The sequence below is a fragment of the Melanostigma gelatinosum genome (assembly GCF_949748355.1).
Source record: "Melanostigma gelatinosum genome assembly, chromosome: 12".
NCBI classification, from domain to species: domain Eukaryota; kingdom Metazoa; phylum Chordata; class Actinopteri; order Perciformes; family Zoarcidae; genus Melanostigma; species Melanostigma gelatinosum.
In genome coordinates, this window is record NC_136645.1 from 11,671,626 (window position 1) to 11,688,305 (window position 16,680).

Genomic DNA, 16,680 nt, shown 5'->3' on the forward strand with positions numbered 1-16,680 from the left:
TGGGCCACTTAACTTCTCTAAATTCGAACAAGGCTACCGGTCTCGACAACCTACCCTCTAGATTTCTTAAAGATGGTGCCAATTTCATTACTAGTCCGTTAACGTATATTGCAAATTTATCCATTTCTAGCGGCAAAATTCCTGCGGAATTAAAAGCTGCTAGAATAACTCCCATCCACAAAAAGAGCTCTAGGACAGAAGTGGGCAACTATCGACCTGTCTCAGTTTTGAGCATTGTATCAAAGATTATAGAGAAAATAGTATACGAACAAGTCAATCACTATTTAAGTGATAGTAAACTCTTATATGAGTTCCAATCTGGATTTAGATCACAATACTCCACAGATACTTGCTTGATCCACTTATTGGACTTTGTCAAACATGAGCAAGACAAAGGCAACTACACAGGTATGACTCTTCTAGATCTACAAAAAGCCTTTGATACTGTGGATCACAAAATTCTCCTACTCAAATTAGAAGCCTTAGGATTTAATGAACCAACCATAGCCTGGTTCAAATCCTACCTTGATGGAAGGCTGCAGGTAGTAGATGTAGGGGGCACCCTGTCTACTCCAGCTATAGTTACATGCGGGGTTCCCCAGGGGTCAATCCTGGGTCCCCTTCTATTTCTCATATATGTCAATGATATGCCCTCAGCAGTTAACTGCAAGCTGCTGTTGTATGCTGATGATTCTGCTTTGTTGGTAGCCGGCAAAAATGTAGCAGAAATACAGCAAACCCTGTCCTCTCAACTTGAGTCGGTGAGAGAATGGTTGATAGACAACAAACTGTCTCTCCACTTAGGAAAGACTGAATCGATCTTGTTCGGATCCAAAAGACGACTCCTGGTTAATGACACTATCGATGTAGCCTGTGCTGGTACTGTTATCAGCAGTAAATCCTGTGTTAAATACATTGGTCTGGAGCTAGATCAGACCTTATCGGGTGATCACATAGCGGATAAAGTTATCAGCAAATCTAGTGCAAAATTGAAATTCCTATATAGGCAGGCCAAACATTTAGATCTTCAAACAAAAAGGCTACTCACATCAGCTTTAATCCAGTGTCATATGGACTATGCCAGCTCTTCTTGGTACTCTGGCCTGACCAAGACAAATCAGGCGAGGTTACAGATTATGCAGAACAAAATCATACGTTTCCTCCTTAATGCTCATCCTAGGACACACATAGGTCCTACTCAATTCAGACAGGTCAATATGCTGCCCATGAATCTTAGAGTTCAACAACTCAAACTCAACCATATGTTCAATATTGTCAATAACCAGGCCCCTGAATATTTATCAGGTTCATTTAAACTAAATTCTTCCTACCACAATACTAGGTCCAGCACCTTGTCCTTCGTCATTCCACATGTAAAGACCTTCGGATCTACTTCTTTTGAGTTCACGGGTGCAAAGCTGTGGAACAGCCTCCCTAGTCACATCAAGGCCAGCGATTCTAAACCGGTTTTTAAAATCAGGGTTAAGCAATTTTTTTACCATGAAATGGCCCGTCAAGATAACAACCAATTTATTTATTATTAGTATCATTTTTTAAATTTCTTTTTAATTTAAAAAGTCGTCATGTTTGTCTGTGTTTTTTCCCTTCTGTGGGCCACAATGGAAACAAGTGTTTTTCGCTTTTTTGTGTCACCCTGTATTTTTTAATGTATTTATTTGTATTATTTGTATTTTTATATTTATACATGTATTTACATTGTTTTATACAAATAAATCAAATCAAATCAAAATCAGAACCGCCGGTGTTCCGGTTTAACGTTAATGAGTGACCGCGTGGACTGAACCGGAACACGGAGGGTGATTCATGTTTCATCACGTTACGCTTTTTCCTCCTAAATCTTGATAATGATGAGCGTTAGCCGTTGACAAAGTTCCGCATGCAGTGGACGTTAACTTAACCCAACAAGTCTGAACGGTAACGGAACTTAAACTTTAACGGAGGGAAATGAAGACGGTGTAGACATCTTAACGCTGATTGGCCAGGACTCGACACGTCGCATCAAATGTGTTTTATTGCGAAGATCACGACATCACATGTTCTCCTTGTCTCACTCCAATCTAAGAAACGCTGGCGACACGTTTGCAGGTATTAAATCAGTTTAAGAAGAAAACGACGAATTGCAACAGAGTCTCACTCCAAACTACATTAAAAGTTATCAGCCGGAGCATGAACAGTGTTAAATAAAGTGAACCTACGTGCTCTTTGTATCCGGATTTCCGGGTTGAGAACAGCGTCCAGAAGTTCCCGTTGTCGCTTATTCGCCTCTTTTGAACGAGAGAGTTCCTCCTCGTACTCTGCTATCGTTCTTTCAAACAGACCAAAGATCTCTTCAACCGCCGCAGTTAGTCGCTGGTTGATTAAAGATCTCAACATTTCTACTTTAGACATTTTCACTAAACCACAGAAAGTTTTCCTCCAGACGAACTCCGTTAAAAACACCGTTTACTCTCATTAAACTCTGACTAGCGCTGTGTTGGTCACTTCCGTCCCCGTCCGTCTGTTTCCAGGTAGCATGCTAAGCTAACTTCAATAGCTTTATAGGCTACCAGGAGATTAGTCCTCTTCTTCTTCCTCTCCTCCTTCTTCTCATTCTTCTTCTTCGTCTTCTTCTCTTTCTTCTTCTTTCACTTTAATGGCGGACTACAAACCAATGTTTAAGGCGCCACCTACTGGACCGGAGTGTGTAACATCATGCCTTTATGACAGTTATCATTTAAACACAATAATAATGTTATTTATAAATATAATGAAACAATTAGAAATAAACTTCATATTGAAGTCATATTCTGGCCTTTTAACCCGTTCCATTCAACATATTAAATAAAGCCCTTTTAAGCTGAACTTGTTTGTCCCCTGTCTCTAACAGTCCTTTGATGCTCCACTCCCTTCCTGTATCTACCACTCTGTTCTTCAGTCTCTCTTTCCACCCTGAACTTCCTCCACTCTATCAGCACATGTTCTTCAGTTTCTTTACAGTTGCATATCTCACATTTATCCCACTCTGTCTTTTTCATGATGTGTATAATGTGTCATTGAGTCCTGTATGTCCGAACCTTAATCTGAAAGTAACATCTTCTTTTCTACTTTTACTTCCATCACTTCTCACTCTGACTGATGTCTGAATTGTGTTGTAATTTCTACCCTGATTGTCATTATTCCAAATTTCCTGCCAAGATGTCCCATACAAAGCTTTTACCAGAGAATGTCGAGTCCTCCCAACCATTGTAGTAAGAGATGAAGCGAGTCAGTGCCTTTGTGTTCCGACTGGACCCCACTAATCACGTTTTATTATCTAATGCAGTGGTTCTCAAACTGTGGGGCGCGGTGGTATTACAGGTGGGGCGCAGGGGGAAATGCAGAATATATATATATATATATATATATATATATATATATATATATATATATATATATATATATATATACATATATATATATTATTTTTAAAGTAATTAATAAATACATGGCGAAATGCCTGTACTTTCGTGTAAATGTTTACGTTACGCCGTTAACAGGTTACGCATGCGCGACGGCCATGATCCTTGGCGACTCACATGTGTGGCTAAGTGTTCCAAATGAAGAAACATTTGGCAGGCGGGAACAGAAAAGTAACCACAAGCGATGCATCCGAGACGAACAGCAAGCAGCCAAGAAGAACATATGATGACTATCTTGCTCTGGGTTTCACAGTGAACGCGGTAGGAGATGAGGAGAGACCAGTCTGTGTTTTATGTCTGAAAACTAGCTGCGGATAGTATGAAACTTATTTTGTTTCGTTTTTCATTGTTTTCTTGAAAAGATGTTGAGTGTAAAACAGGTTAATTGCAGCCAATTGCAAGCAGCTATTTTTTTGCCAAATTGTAGTTCTTTTTTGCACAGATACAACTTTATTTGCATTGTTCTAACAAAGCGATTGCACATTTTATTAGTTTTTGTCTGATGGAGCAATCTGGTTTACTTAAAAGTGATTGCAATTTTCTTTATTCTATGATTTGAAAAAGCACAGACGGAGGAGTCACAAAATGTTGTTTCAATAAAAATTCAACCATTTTGTTACAATTTAGTTGGGGCGGTGGGGCATGAACATTTTTCTTCCTCCAAAGTGGGGCGCAACAGAAAAGGTTTGAGAACCACTGATCGAATGTATTACACTACTGGTATAATATAGTATAGATTTATTTCTTGAAGAAAAAGTGGTGATTTCAAACGAGTACAAAAAAAAAGTACGTTTGGTTTAATTTTTGGACCCCTCAAGACATCAGTATGAACAAAACATACCGAGCGATGAATTATTTTCTGGGTATTTTTGCATGTTGGTAGGCCTGAGTGTGTCTTTTGCCGTGTTCATTATCGGGACGGACAAGATCCTTATTGCATTAATCATGCGTCACATTGAACATATGAACTCACATTAAGACGAGATTCTCTTCTGCCCTGAATTAAAAAGCAGGCAAGACATTAAATATAGCTCCCATTTCTATTTACTGTCCCAAGACTAGATATTTACAAAATGACGTGACCTCTTTTATATTGGTCCCAACAAAGAGTCCCAAGAAAATGAACAATTTCAAATAAAAACAGCATCAATGTGAATTACAGATGCCAGTTACTACACACAATCCTCTTGTTCATGTAAGTATATATTTGTATTCATCCATCTATTTGTCCCATTCATATCCCAGATCTCATTTCTTTTTCTCATTAAATGTGTGCAATACTGTTGGGGATACTTTTACACACACCCCTCATTTTCAGACGTGCAGTATATAGTACTATGTTTTATTTGTGTCTGTTCTGCAGAGCTTGACTAGAGATATACCGACTCAACACATTTAAACCTGGGAGAACAAACAATCTGCAGCCACTGGGTCAAGTTCTGAGAAAACACGTAGTTTATTCTGCGCAGGTGCATCAGCTTAAATAGACAGTCACATGACACACTCACACCTGAAATGCATTGGCAATAATTGGGAGCACAATCAGTTGCTTCAATTAACACCCCCACTTGATCACACATTATTGACAACCATAAATCATACAAGGGGAAAAACATGGAAACCAACTGCACTTAACTGCACTTAACTGGCTATGCCCCAAACAAGAACATGGAAAAAGTAAGTAGCTTTGCTTTAGTAGCTGGTTTTGTCATCAGGTCAGCTACCATCCGGTCTGTTGGGCAATACTCCAAACATACTTTACAGTCATTAACAGTTGATCTCACAAAATGGTATTTTATATCAATGTGCTTACATCGCTGTCTGCTCACTGGATTCTTGGCTAATGCAATTGTACCTTGGTTATCTTCAAAAATCTTAGGTACATCATACAGACAGTCATCAAGATGTTCAAGCAGTTGAGATAAGTAAAGACACTCTTGTGTGGTTGCGGCCAACGCCATATACTCTGCCTCACAAGTTGACAGTGCTACCGTTGGCTGCTTTTTGGTCTTCCAGGAAATCAGAGGACCATTCTCACTCAGACTAACACAATAACCAGTTGTACTGCGTCTGTCAGTTGCATCACCTGCCCAATCTGCATCACTGTAAGCAAACAACCTCAGCTCATCACATTTTCTGTAACACAACATTTTGTCATTTGTGCCCTTCAAATATTTCAGTACATGCTTAACAGTTGTCCACTGCTCTTCTGTCGGCTCACTGAAATGCTGTGACAGTCTGCTTACAACAAAGCTCAGATCAGGTCTGGTGCATGAGGTTAGGTAGATTAGGCTACCCACTGCCTCTCTGTATTTTCTGGGGTCACCTAGCTTCTCATCAGTGTAATGCAGCTTTGGTTCACAAGGTGTTGACCTGGGCTTACAATCCTGCATATTAAACCTGTCAAGCAGCTTGTCAACATAGCTCTGCTGTGACATGGTCACACATCCATTACACTGGTCAAAAGTGATACCAAGAAAATTCTTCAGTCTGCCCAAATCTTTCATCTGGAACTTCACAGCAAGCATCTTTTTTTACTGCTTTTAAAGCACTCTCATTACTGGCTGCAATAACCAGGTCATCAACCCAGATCAGTAGGATCACCTTGTCATGTTCCGTTTCTCTCTCATAAACACAGTGATCGGCTGGATTCTGTACAAACATATTTTCACATAGATAGTCATGCAACATTATGTTCCAGTTTCTACCTGATTGTTTAAGCCCATATAGTGACTTCTTTAGTCTACACACCATCTTCCCATTTGTCTGAGATTTTACATCATAACCCTCTGGCTGTTCCATGTAAATCTCACAATCAATTGGTGCATGTAAGTAGGCGGTTTTAACATCCATCTGATGCAGGATCAGATCCTCCTGGGCAGCTTTCTGCATCAACACTCTCACACTAGTCAGGTCGGCAGTAGGAGAAAACGTTTCTCCATAATCTACACCCATCCGTTGACTGTATCCCTTTGCTACATAGCGGGCCTTGTACTTGTCAGATCCATCAACATTGGTTTTGAGAGTATACACCCATCTACCCCCCACTGCTTTCTTGCCCTCAGGTAAGGTGGTCAGAGTAAATGTGTTGTTATCCCTCAGTGCCTTCATCTCCTCATCCATTGCATCTATCCACTTACTTGAGTTGGATGAAGACACAGCATCTCTGAACGTCTGTGGTACATTACAAACCATCCTGTAGCAATAATCAATGTTGATCTGAGCCTGATCACTCTCTATCCCATAGAAGTCTGGCCTCCTCCTCTCTCTAGCAGGGTATCTCCGTGGAGACTGGGATTCGGGCTTGACTCCACCTGTCTGTAGGCCTATCTGGCTTGGACCTGGCCTAGCTTCTGGGATGTCGTTCTGCTCGGGTTGGTCAGGGTCAGGTCTGGTTGCGTTAGACTGCACACCAGTGTCATCGTCGGACATGTCATCAGTCTGCTGTCCCTCAACACAGGACATGAACCTCACCAGTCGGTGCTTCATCACCTTCCTGCTGTCAGGGTAGTAGACCATATAGGCTGGACTGTTCTTGTCATAACCAACGAAGATGCCCTTGTCAGACCTTGACTCTAGCTTCTTCCTGTCCTGCCTGTAGGCGTAACATACAGTACCAAACTTCTGCATCCTGGAGACATTAGGTCTCCTTCCTGTCAGCATAAAGTAAGGTGTCTCTCTAGTGCGGTTGTTGAAACATCTATTCCTCACCACTGCTGCTGTCTGGACCGCATACGGCCATAGCTCCTTGGCTAACTGGCTCTCCAAGAGCATACATCTCGCCATGTCAAAAAGGGTTCTCCAGTTACGCTCAGCAGTGCCATTCTGGTGTGGTGAGTATGGTGCTGATCTTTCATGTCTGATTCTATTCCTACGCAGTAGAGCTTGGTAACCCTGCCCTGTGAACTCTGTACCATTGTCAGACCTGATACACTTCACTTTCCCATATGGGGCTGTGTCGGCTAGAAACCTCTCTGTGGCTTCTACAGTGTCCCTCTTGTACTTTAGATAGTACACAAACACTGCACTTGAATAGTCGTCAGTAAAGGAAAGTGCATACCTATACCCTTCCTTGGACTCTGGGTCAATGGGGCCTGACAAGTCAGTGTGAACCAGCTCTAAGGCTGATTTGGCCCTCACATCAGGCTTCCTGTTTCTGCTCTGAGTGAACTTGCCCTGAGTACACACTTCACATATCATGGGTTTGGACGCTTTACCCCTGATTGACATTCCATCCACAACATTCTCTAACTTCATGACATCATCAAAATTACAGTGCCCCAAAATCTCGTGCCACGTCTGAATATCATGACAGCTCATACATTGATCATCACAGTCATTGTTTACTGACACAGTAGGCAAATAGAACAGTCTGTTATGCTCATAAATGAGGAAGCGCGTACCGTCTCTATACTGCAAGACGTTTTCTCCTTCCTTGAAGATCACCGTTGCCCCACGATAAGTTGCAGCTCTCACGGAGAAGATGTCTTGGGGATACGAGGGGATGTACAGCGCCTGCTTCAGTGTGGTACTGAGGTGCCGCCCCCTGCTGTCGATCAGACACACCTCGGCGTCTCCTCTGCGCTCCGCGACCCCCGTGCAGCTTGTGCCATCGGCCAGCTCCACGCAGTGCGTCTCGGACTGGAATCGGTCATCGAAGTTCTTGAACTTCGCCAGGTCAGTGATGATATGCGCCGTCGCACCGGTGTCCACCATCAAGCCCTTTCTGGTGACACCGCTTCCTGGCTCGCTGGTCACCAGCTTGAACACGAAGGTGTTGTCATCCATCTCCTCGGACACTCCACGCGCGTTGTCCCGCTGCCACTGTCGCCATCCTCCTCGCCGTCCGGTACTCTCGCCCTGGCCGTACCACTGTTGACCACGCTGACAGTCTCTTACCTTGTGACCTCTCTGGCCACAACGGAAACACACAATGTCCCCGCTCTCGGTGCTGCGTGCACCTGCGCCTGCTGGGGCAGCCCTCCTTGGATGCGCCTGGGCCCTCATGACATTGTCGTCGGCCGCAGCTGTGCGCATACCTTCAGTGCTCTCATAACTGCGCAACTTAGTCTTGAACTCCGCAAAAGAGAGAGTCTCATAACTTTGAGTGATAAAAATGGAAAAAGGCTTAAATGAGTCTGGCAGCCCCTTCAAAATCATTGCAACCAATAGTCCATCGCTTAAAACCTCTCCAGCATTACGCAGCGCTGTGATCGAAATCTCAGCACGTATGACATAGTCAGTCACACTCTCACTACTCATCTTTTGCAAAGAAGTCAGTTCTGTATACAGGCATACAATGCGGGGCTTACCCTTGCCTGCATAATAGTCACGCAAAATCCTGAGCGCTCCACGCCCGTCATCCGCTGCCTCTCGCATGACTAGAGACAAACTTTTGTCATCAAGGAATTGGATCAGTTCCGCGTACGCTTCCGCGTTCTTCGCCGCATCCTCAGCCAGTGCGTTTTCTTCTGCGCCATCGGCGGGCTGATTCAAAATGGTGTCCTTCAGTTTCTGCAACCGCAGATGTCCCAAAAACTTTGTCTCCCACAGTTCATAGTTCTTTTCGTCCCCATTAAAAACAAGACGAGACCAACGTGAACTCGTATGTCCGCTCATGGTGCTGGCACTCCAATCCGTGAGATACGCACACAAGCAAATGTCTCTCAGTGGCTACTCACGCCGGATATCTCTTTGCACAAACGTCTAACGCATCTGGGCCCATAACCTGTTCTGCAGAGCTTGACTAGAGATATACCGACTCAACACATTTAAACCTGGGAGAACAAACAATCTGCAGCCACTGGGTCAAGTTCTGAGAAAACACGTAGTTTATTCTGCGCAGGTGCATCAGCTTAAATAGACAGTCACATGACACACTCACACCTGAAATGCATTGGCAATAATTGGGAGCACAATCAGTTGCTTCAATTAACAGTGTCACCACATTTTATCTTACTACATAGTGTTCTTATTGCAACTAATGCTTTTATTGCTGAGCCGACCTGTTCTCATCAAACACATTTAATTGTGCTGTTGACCATGTGAACCAACATGAGACAATGTACACAATTGGTGTACCAAGTGCTGCAAGTGCTTTTGTATTTGTCCATCATGTCGACACCTTGTGGTGCTCCATCTTCTGCAGGTTAAACAAATTACAGGGCTGACGTGACTGCTGGTGACTGTGTGTGTTCATCTTTCACAGCAAAGACTCCCTGGGTTAGAAGCAGAGCTGACGCTACTATTCCCTGTGTTACCCAGATTCATATGGCACATAAAGTGAACATGACAAAGGGTCCTTTGTTCTCCAGTGGTGCATATATGCTCTCCCATGGTCCTATATGTTCCCTCCACGCATTATCACTGTACGACGCTTGGTCAGGACCCATTGGCATCACTTAGGTTTCAGCAGCAAAACTACTTTAGATTTAGTTAGGTTTAGGAAAATATCATGGTTTGGGCTAAAATAAGCATGTTTTTGAACATCGGTTCCGCAGCTCTATAAAGCACATCATGAGAACCTGAAAAGGATGTGACCTAGCTATATTTGCTAAATAGGACATGAGCTATAGTGGGAACTTGTCAAAAGGAACAAGGCATGGAGTTGAACGCAGAGACCTAAGAAAAATGTGTCCCTGACAACATAAAGCAACTTAAAGCATTTTGAAGCCGGATTCATCCTCTGGGGACCTTGAATGTCTGTAGAAAATGATATGGCAATGCATCTCATAGTTGTTGAGATATTTTAGTGGTGCACCAACAGACTGAATGAAGAACAATGATCACCATGTTCACCCTCTTAGGTTGTGTTACATCAGCTTCCTCAAACAATCAATGTTTAGATCTAGATACCTGTACAACATATATGTATAATATATATTAAATATGGCTATATTTAAACTGACTGGTGTTTCTACTGCATGCTGTGTTTTATGTGCCGATAGATCTTTTATTATTCCAGCCCACACTGGGAGAGACACAGAAGTGCTGCACCCTTTGATGTAGATAACTAATATATCCACGACATAGGCTACTGTATGTCGTCATGTGAACCAACCGCCTTTTCCCAGGTACCTCTGTTGCCATGGTAACCAGGCACGGTGACACTTCCTGGTCCATAAGCTCCGGTGGTCTTCCTCTGTTGGGTCCCTTTGTGAGCTTTATGGGGGTTAATGCAGCACGGACGTTTAAGGCACAACCCCCTATGCTGCACACATCCCCTGCTGCATTGCAATAAGGAGTTGAGATAAAAGGCTGAATTCAACATCAACACTGCTCACTGAATATGACTCACTACATTTATAATTGATACACACATTCATAATGGATTCAAAGCACTGATAAATACTTTTTTTCAAAAAGAAAGTCATTGGTGGAATGACAGATAGCGGCTGTTTTACTCCTCATAATCAGAGCTCTCGTTGATCTCTGCAGCACACGAGCCCTTTGTGTTTTTATGAGCAGTGTGAAGGTCTGCAGGGTATTTACACACGGATACATATCTGATCTATGTACAGTTGTCTGCAATATGATGATTAAAGTCCCATGTATATCTCCTCTGGGCATGTTATTTTATTGGGTATGTGTCTCTCCGGGTACAGGAACAGGGCAAAGTGATGGATCTGGCTTTCCCCACAGACACCCTCATTAAATGCTGAGCTCCTGTGTACATAACATCCACATTTACTGAGATATGAGATATGCTGCACCATGAATCTCACCCAATCTAGAGATGGAAAATGTAGATATTTTACCCGAGGGTGTGGAGGAGAGGACGGCGGGGAAACAGATGAGGACCGTAAAGTGGAACTAGAAAAAGCATTTCCTGCTGAAAATGCGTTGGAATGCTGAAAACTGAAATTAATCGCAAAAACATTGCTTAAAATAGATATCCAATTCAAAAACAAATTGCAAAAAGCTTAATAATTCAAAGAGTTTAAAGATTACAAATATGAAAAGTCATATCACACCTCTCCTGAAAGAGCTGAACATTTTGACATTTGAACAGTTTCTGTGGCTTAAAAAAATTCATCAGTGGTGATATTTGTAGTAGTATAAGTTGTAGTAGAAGTATTATTTGTAGAAGTATTAGTAGCATTAGAATAACTACTAGTCGTACTATTAGTGATATTTGTAGTAGTAGTAGAAGTTGTAGTAGAAGTATTATTAGTAGTAGAAGTATTAGTAATTAGAAGAAGTAGTAGAAGACGTAGTATCAGTAGTCATAGTAATAGCTGTAGTATTGGTCGTAGTATTTAATATCACAGTAGTAGTAGTAATAGTAATGGCAGTAGAAGATGTAGCAGTAGTAGTAGTACTAGTAGCAGTCGTACTAATAGCTGTAGTAGTATTACTACTTTTAGTAGCATGAATAGTAGTAGTAGCAGTTGTCATATAAGTAATAGTAGTGGTAGTAATAGCAGTAGTGGTAGTAATAATATTGATGGTAGCAGTAATAGCAGTAGCAGTAGTAGTAATAGTAGCAACAGCAAAAGTTATAGTAGAAGTAGTAGTAGCAGTAGTAGTAACACTATATTAGCAGCAGCAGTAGTAGTTAGAGCATTCATTTTTTTAACAAAAAAGCCTAATTTTGAGCTTGTTTAAATACAGTTAATCCATGGGGCTTTTATTTTGAAAGGGTGGGGCTGGGTGGGGGAGTGAGGGGGAGAGGAGACATAATCATAATGTTTGACACACATAAACAGAGGTTATTAAATGACAGGCTTCATCACAAGCAGTTCAGTTAGAATTCACTCTCTGGGGCTTTTATTTTGAAATGGGGTGTGGTGTGTGTGTGTGGGGGGGCGGGGTGGAGGAGGAGTGGGGAAAGACCTCTAAAGATCCCTAAGACCTGAATGACTGTATGAGAGAGACACACAGAGAGAGAGGGAGAGGAGTGTATGTGCGCGCGCGTGTGTCTGTGAGTCTGTGTGTTTATCAACATCACTAATTGGCTCAATCGCGAACACCTGTGTGCCTGAAGCCATTTGAAAATATTCTCCATAGAGATCCCATTGAAAATAAAAAGCTTAATAATTCAAAAAGTTTAAAGGTGTAAATAAAATATATTCATTCAATGTTAAATAATATGCGCTATACTTGTAAGCTTATATTGCGGAGTTGTGAGGTCACTGTAAGTAGGTCAAATACTCCGAGCAGGGCATTCCTGCACCTGCTCGCATGATAGAAACAGATACAGTGGCCCTGAAAGAAACACTTGCTTAAACCACCAGATTAGGGCGGAAACTGCCATCTTAGAGTAGGAGAAGAGTTCTCTTTATCTATTCACACAGAGACTTCGAAATAGCTTAGAACTGCACCCTTTCAGGCACCTTGAGTGTTAACAACATGCATACACACTGATGAGCCAGAGAAGGCGGGATCCGGACATGAGCCAGTGTGGGTGGAGATGCCCAGTGCTCCAACCAGGCTGCTGTTCTGCTAAACACAGCCCTGCCTGCAACTTTGCTTTAACCAATAGGCTTCCATCAGAAGAACCTATAACACGCATGCGCACTATGTCTAAGCCTTTTAGCTTTCACTTTTCTAGGTCCGTGCACATTTAACTGCTGGACATAATACTTCTGTTACAAATAAATGTTATTGCTTGAATTGAGCTAAACGCCTCGATCTCAGTCTGTTCACTCGAGTTAAATCCTCAACAAAGGTTAGAAATATGAAAAGTCATAGCAGACCTCTGGTGAAAGAGCTGAACATTTTAATAGTTGAACGGTTTCTGGAGCTTAAAATATGAAGGAGAAGAAGAGGTGCGACGGAAGAAATAGAAGAAGTTGAATAAAGATGTTGGAAAATAATAAAGAATAAAGAAAAGAATAAAGATTGTTGGAATGCTTAACAGCATTCCAACAATTATGTCTGCATGCCTGAATGTGAGTGATGGGAGTCTTGCATAAAAGTGTTTTGATAAAAAAAAGAACAAAAGCTGCAGTGATGTCCATTGTCTTCTGTGAACCTGTCGTAAGCATATCCTTTGATATTGATCTTTGAGCTACTTGGAGACAGAGTTGTCAACACATCTATGACATACGAGTTTATATGGTGAACTTAACTGCTATTGTAATTTTAGTTACATTTCCAGCAGTTACTGAACACCAGAATCATTCATATGGAGTTTTCCTAATTCTCAAATCCACGGTTTTACTCTCTTTCAACATAGCAAATATTTTTTCTAGCATACTAAACAATATGGTAGTATGGGTATTGGCACACACAGTATGTTCCAATACGCAGTATGTCAAATGCAGTGTGCCAAAAACAACAGAATGTCCCTCTGCATATGGTCGCATTTTGCATTATACAAGTCAGCATGCTTCTCTGGCTATTCTGACCCACAATCCTCTGCGCCGCTGATATATGAGCAAGAGGGTCAAGGTTCGAGGTGCAATGTTATGACAAAGTATGTCCCAATGCATGCAACAGTATGTACTTTGCAAAGTAAAAAATAAAAAGTATGCGACGTTTGAAAGTATGCAGCAGTGAATAAATACAGGGAGTGCTCACAAGAGAAATGTAGAATCTGCGCGCTAGGTGTCAGTGTGACGCCACCCTGTAGCATTGATTGGACAGGTTGCATCCACTTAGCCCCAATAGTGTGAATGTCCTCGCGCTGGCTAGATCTCGTGATACCGACAGCTCACAAACAAAAGTGTCACAGCGAACCAGGAACCGTCTCTTTATCAAATAACAACAACAAAAAAACAAAATGACCGGCCTACCTGATTCGGAGGTAGGTGGAGAAAAGAAGTGGTGAGCGTCGTGGGAGGGCGGGCCTGGATTAGAAATGCATTTAGAGCCGGAAAACAAGTCCCTCCTCTGCTCTCAGTCCAGATTGAACCCAGTAAAGAGTGGACGCACTTCAGGATGAGACTCTCACATCTGAGAGTTTACATGTCTGTGTTTGTAACGGCTGTTTGAGATCGTTTGTGTGATACACCGTTATGATTGTGTCTTTAGGGAAAGAGGACCAACTTGCGCAAGCTCGGCTCTGAACGCATTGAGCACAACATGAGATTGAAGTTCAACCCACTGGCTCTGCTGCTGGACTCTTCTCTGGAGGGAGAATTTGACCTGGTCCAGAGAATCATCTATGAAGTAAGAAACATTTGCTATGTATTATAATAACATGGTTATAATGTTTAAAATCACAGTTGTTTTTCTGCTGTGTAAGTCAGCTTTTGCTGGTGCTGAACTGAAACTCTTTTAACTCATTGTGATTCCTCATTCACAGGTGGAAGATCCCAGTCTGCCCAACGATGAAGGAATCACTGCCCTACACAATGCTGTCTGTGCCGGACATACAGAGATCGTCAAGTTTCTGGTTCAGTTTGGTGTCAATGTCAATGCTGCTGACAGTGATGGCTGGTAAGTTCTCAGATCAGTCCAAACGGTTATCATTCGTGTCCATGTTGTTTTTTCTTCAACTTAACTTTGAGCATAATCTAGCAGTATGAGCTACAACAGAACTACTCCTAGTGGTTGGTGTTTCTCAGCTCCCACTCTCGTATCCTCTGTCCTTACCTCCTTTTTCACCCACCCTCTAACACAGGACCCCTCTTCACTGTGCTGCATCCTGTAACAATGTGCAAGTGTGCAAGTTCCTGGTGGAGTCTGGTGCAGCAGTGTTTGCTATGACTTACAGTGACATGCAAACGGCAGCTGATAAATGTGAAGAGATGGAGGAGGGCTACACCCAGTGCTCCCAGTTCCTCTACGGTCAGTAAAAGCGGTGTTATTATTTTACCTTATACGAATTTAGTTTTAATTATTTCCTGTGTCTTATGTTTCTGTGAAAAACTCACTATTAATTATTTTTCTGTTATTTTAAATCTGTGTACCCTAAGGTGTGCAAGAGAAGATGGGCATCATGAACAGGGGAGTGGTCTATGGTCTGTGGGACTACAGTGGTGAAAACCCCGATGAACTGATGTTCCGCGAGGGAGACTGCATGACCATCGTCCGAAGGGAGGACGAGGACGAGATAGACTGGTGGTGGGCGCACATGGCTGACACCGAGGGGTACATTCCCCGCAACCTCCTTGGGGTGAGTCACGAGTCACTGAAACTGTAATGAAGACAAGCGTGTTCATTATGTCATGAACAAATGTGCATTGTTGACATTGTTGTCTTCTTCTTGTCTCTTAACAGCTCTATCCCAGAATAAAGCCAAGACAGAGAACTGTTGGGATTTAAAGGAGCGTGTTTGGGTTATCAGCATTTAAGAAACTGAATTCTTGACATCAATAGAAGTATTGATGTATGTAACAATTATTAATGATTATTAATAAAAACGGGGCACCACCCTGCGAACAGGGACCAATAACCAAACGATAAAACTAAGTCTCATAATTAGTAGTCACTCATAATGTCAATAGTCTGCGTATGACTATACATTCAGTGACAGTGAAGGTTTTAAGTTCGAGCACAGGCTACTACATACAGTCTTATCAAATACATATGCACAAGTAATCACAGACGACTGCTCCTGAAAGTATAACAGAGTTTATTGAATCAAAATAATAAATGATCAAATCAATTAATATTGCAACCAACAAACATTATCATACAATTTTATATGCCTAAACTAAAGAATGAATAAAATGGATGAGGGTGTATGTCTGTGTGTGTATGTGTATGTGTGTGTGTGGGTCTGTGGGTGAACAGGAAGGAGTCTTACAGCTAGAGACAAAGATGGCGGCGTCGAGTGACGCTGGCCAAAAGGGGAGGGGCCTTAAGAACTACAGCTAAAAACTACAAAGATGGCGGAGTCGAGTGACTCGGACAAAATGGCAGTTAGGCTGCTGTATGTAATCACGTGTGCCTGGGCAGCACGTGATGTGAGGCGCTCGTTTGAACGGGGTTCCCCCGGGGTAGAGCTAGGAGCTGTGTGTGTTACGTGAGAGGAGGAAAGAGAAAAAGGTGGGGGCTCATGAATCACACTTCTGCGTGCGGTCCGCGTTGTAGTGATAATGGGGGTCGCTGGCGTATCGTACACAACGTGCCGTTGTCGGTAGAACTACCAGCAGTTATGTACGATAGCCGAGATTCCACACTTCACTCACAGAGCTGATTTAATGAGCAGAGAATACTACACGAAGTGTAGTAAAACAAATGAAAAGAAATCAAATAAATCCCAAGCAAACAGTCATAGTTAATACACGAATACAGCGGAGCTTCTCTCGTCCGCGAGGAGTTGCGCCAT

The 16,680-nt window shown here is 42.4% G+C and overlaps 1 protein-coding gene across 1 annotated transcript in view; it reads left to right on the top strand.

The window, feature by feature from the left end:
• Positions 1 to 15,671, top strand: part of LOC306785687 (apoptosis-stimulating of p53 protein 2-like) — a gene marked incomplete at both ends in the record, with an annotated part of 24,865 nt that extends 9,194 nt beyond the window's left edge. The window contains 5 exons of the mRNA XM_079280142.1: positions 14,436 to 14,573; positions 14,710 to 14,843; positions 15,028 to 15,194; positions 15,323 to 15,522; positions 15,627 to 15,671. Coding sequence (XP_079136268.1) covers positions 14,436 to 14,573; positions 14,710 to 14,843; positions 15,028 to 15,194; positions 15,323 to 15,522; positions 15,627 to 15,671 — 684 coding nt within the window. The remainder of the gene's footprint in view (positions 1 to 14,435; positions 14,574 to 14,709; positions 14,844 to 15,027; positions 15,195 to 15,322; positions 15,523 to 15,626) is intronic.
• Between the last annotated feature and the right edge of the window lie 1,009 nt (positions 15,672 to 16,680).